Source organism: Gossypium hirsutum, chromosome A04, assembly GCF_007990345.1.
Source record: "Gossypium hirsutum isolate 1008001.06 chromosome A04, Gossypium_hirsutum_v2.1, whole genome shotgun sequence".
Taxonomy (NCBI): domain Eukaryota; kingdom Viridiplantae; phylum Streptophyta; class Magnoliopsida; order Malvales; family Malvaceae; genus Gossypium; species Gossypium hirsutum.
The window spans coordinates 75,768,659-75,772,599 of record NC_053427.1 but is presented as its reverse complement, the minus strand read 5'-3'; the positions used below and the strand labels follow the sequence as shown (position 1 = coordinate 75,772,599).

General features: G+C 38.7%; 1 protein-coding gene across 1 annotated transcript; it reads right to left on the bottom strand.

Annotated features, from left to right (window-relative positions):
- Positions 1-564: 564 nt before the first annotated feature.
- LOC107930147 (protein OCTOPUS) lies at positions 565-2,953 on the bottom strand. Its single transcript, XM_016861720.2, has one exon. It carries the CDS (start codon positions 2,747-2,749, stop codon positions 734-736), a length of 2,016 nt encoding a protein of 671 aa, XP_016717209.1. The 5' UTR covers positions 2,750-2,953; the 3' UTR covers positions 565-733.
- Between the last annotated feature and the right edge of the window lie 988 nt (positions 2,954-3,941).

Here is a 3,941-nt window from a genome sequence, read left to right as displayed (position 1 = left end):
CAAACTAGTTAAACCACATGAACTTGGAAGATCCCAATGCTAACATAAGACCCAGATGGAGCAATTTCATGCTTAGGATCCATCTCATAAAAACTCATTTCATAGTTACAAACAAGGCTTGCATGAAATTTTGTTTGATTCTTGTCCTGTATGGACTGATTCATGAGTCATGTCATAAATGAGAATTGGAGAAGATGATATGAAATTACAATGCTTTGGAGTCCAATTGTACAAAATTTCCAGATTTTAATAACAATAAAGTTTGAAAGTAGGCCAGCCCAGTAAAGCGAACAATAAGATTCAAAACTCATGGAAGTGGAACAACACTACATGACAAATAGCAACTTCAAGGGAGCATGCATGCATGCATGCCCACTTCCACATCAGTTCCCAACATGCCAAATGCCATGAGTAACATACTTCACCAACCAGCTATCACTCAACTCTAGGTGAGACAAAGAAATAACATAAACACAGCTTATCTGCATTCTCTATGTTCAAGCCTTTTCTGGTAAAAACAGAACAGAAGAAAGGGAAGACTCAAAATGTTGAAGAAAATGTGACTAGAAACAAGAAAACATATTGTTATTTCAACAGTGAAGGCTAAAAATGTTCAAGAAATGCTTTTGTTTTAATCTAACCAACCACCAAAATACAGAGGCATGTTTGGTTACATAACAAGTGCAGCAAAATTAACATTAAACCAAAGAAAAACAACTTATGAATCTAAAATTCAGTACAACCTTAGTAAGGTCCTTGCAATAGAATGTGCATTGCTTGCCCTGGTTTTGCCTGACCCACCTCTCCGGCTGGCGCTCATCGGTGCCATGTAGAACCTTAACAGTCCATTATCAAAGTGATTTGGTGAATATCTTGCACTCCTGTTCCTTTCCAACACAAAATCATCTTTTTTCTTCTTGCTATGCCCATTTGACTCAACATAGTTCTTCCTTGCACCACTAAATGATCCTGCACCGAAACTGCTAGAATTCCTCCAGCTTACGCTGCTATTGCTCCTCATTACCTTTGGATTAAAACCTCCTCTCACATCTCCATTCCTTTCCCCTCTCAACTCAGGCCAAGATTCTGAATATGACCTCTCCACACCGTTAGCTCTAGAATACCTATCTTCATCCTCATCTTTGTTAACACTCTTCCTGTTAATAAAGCCCCAAATGTTCCAAGCTTTACTCCACCTCCGCGACTTCTTAGATGACTCTTTCTGTTCCCCATTCCCAATCACAGATGCATTATCTTTGAAGCCAATCTCAAAAGTGTCTGAATAATCATCCCTCAAAGAATTTGAATCCCTGGAATCCCTATCAGGAATGACAGGCTTAGGTCCATGGGTGTAATCAACAGTTGCAGGGGAAACCTTTGTACTAGAAACCGACCTCATTTCCTCCATTTCAGCCACTATAGCTGCAGCAGTCTTCCTACTAGAACTGGACCTGTCAAGACTTTTTCTTCTCCTAGAATCAGAATAATAATCCCTTGTTTGAGCTGACCCTCCAGGAAGCGATTCATCCTCCTCAGTAACAGAATTCATAGCCGTCGGGTCCTCCACAGGGATCTGAGTATCAGACCTCATAACATGATGAACTGGAGCATCTTCCGCAACGGAAACCATTGTGGGCATTCTTGGGAACATTCTCCCCATCAGATATCCATCGCAGGAAGCTCTTGGTTCATCAAAAGAATATCTGGGATCATCACATGACATTCTTGCTGCATCAAAAGACATCCTTGGTGCATCAAATGACATCCTCCCAGCATCAAGGGAAAACCTTGGGTCTGTATCACAAGACCTTCTCCCGAACCCATAATCCGCAATTTCTGACTGGGTTTCTCTGTATTGTCTCCCTATGGGCTTCTCCACTGGCAATCTCGCTGACCCACATCCATTTCCCCTCTTTTTAAGTTTTTGTTTTTGCCTCCATTTTTGTAATTTCTTGCTGAAGACTGAAGCAGCTGACCAGAAACTCCCAGCAATCTCTTTGAGATCTCGTCCAGAAGCGTTCTTTGTTTGCGAATCAAGATCTATATGATCCTTCATGGGCTTCAGCTGCTCTTCTTGGCACAGTTCCTTTTCGTATTCTTCCACAATTTCTTCAACTTTCTCTTCTATCAAATTCGTAGCAGAAGCAGCCACATTGGGCGGTTGTTCTTCTACGATCACTATGTCGTCATTGTGATCGGTTTCACTCTCAGTTTGGTCTTCTTCTTTGCTTTCAAAAACAGGACCTTGACCAACAGTCGAAGAAGCCAAATTTCGAGCTTCAGCTTCAGCAACTTCAGAAGACCTCCCGTTTGCAGTTGCTTCTTGATGAAAGAGTGACCAAAGGGTGTTTCGAGCCCTAACGTCACAAGATTTCCTCTGGGGCTCAAAAACACCAGAGAAACCCTCGTTTTTCGAGGCCGAAAAGGACTTTGTTCGCCGGAGCTCGGGAAAAAACCCGGACTGTGTACCACCTCCTCCGGAAGGCTTGAAAATGGCTTTAAGTGCAGCGGTGGCGGTTGAAGTACTGGCGGCGATGGGAGGTTTCCGAGAAGAAGAAGAAGCAGAAGAAGACGAAGGCTCGAGAACAGCGAGACGTTCGTAGAGGCATGAGGGGCAAAAGCCAGTAAAATGCTCTTGAGGATGGCGGTCACAGGAGGTAGAAGGACGGTGAGGCTGAGGCGGTTGTGGCGGCGGTGCTAACCCAGGAACTGGTGGCTCCACGTTGGGATTCATAACCGGTAGTGGCATGAGAGGAGCGCTCTGCTCATATTAGTAGCTTCAGTCAGAGAAAATTAATAAATTATAAAATTATAAAATAAAAAAATAAAATGTAAGAGAAATTAGTTTTTGTTTAATTTGGTTTTCCCCTTTCCCTCTGGGATTGGGCCTTTCAATACTGTTTAGCTCCAAAAGACAGTGACAAGAAAGAAAGAGAAAACAGAATGATGGTAGTAACTGGAAAAAAAAATTAGAAAATAAAGATAAATAGTAAAAAGAAGAAGACATAAATAAATAAATAAATAATAGAAAATCTCGGCGAGTGACCCATGACACGTATACTTTAGTTAGGGTTTTCCACTTAAATATTGTAAAATATTTAATTAAAAGGGATAAAACAATTTTTAGTCCCTAAATTTAACTATTCTTACAACTTGGTCCTTAAACTATTTTTGGTCCACATTAGTCCCAGAACTTGGTAACTTTTTTTCAATTTGATCCCAAGGTGTGATGACATGACACTCTTAGATTGTACTATATCATCACTTGAAAATTTTAAATATATATAATTAAAAAATAAAAAAATCCAAGTAGCGACGTGGAATAATCTCAAAGTGTCACGTTGACATACCTTACTTGAATCCAACTTTAGGGACCAAATTGGGAAATTTGCCAAGTTAAAAACTAATGTGGACCAAAATAAATTTATGGATTAAGGTGAGAAAAGTTGCTAAGTTTAATGACTAAATGTTGCCTTATCCCTAATTAAATCTTAAAATAGGTTTCTTCAAAAGTTAATTCTCAAAATGTGTTTTTAGGGTTTGAGTTTTGTAATATGTAATGTGCCATCAAACTTTTTGCATCCCATTAGAATCAAGACAATCATTATGAAATGATTAAAAAAGTACCTATAGATATGAAGTTCACCATAAATTATTTAAGTTTTAAACTATAATAATATAATGTAATTTTGTAAGGATATGGATAACACTTAAATAGAACTTGACATCCGTAGGTGTCAAGGTCTTCATGGCTTTTTTAAATATGTAAATAGTAATCTATATCCGATTATTTGAAAAGAGAAACGAAACTTTGAATACACCTCACCACCTCTTTAAAAAACTTCTAAATGAACCTAACCTTAAAATCTATAAATATTCCATCCAACTCATTAGTTTTTTTAGAAAACCCAAAATATTCGTTTTATACATTTTATACTATG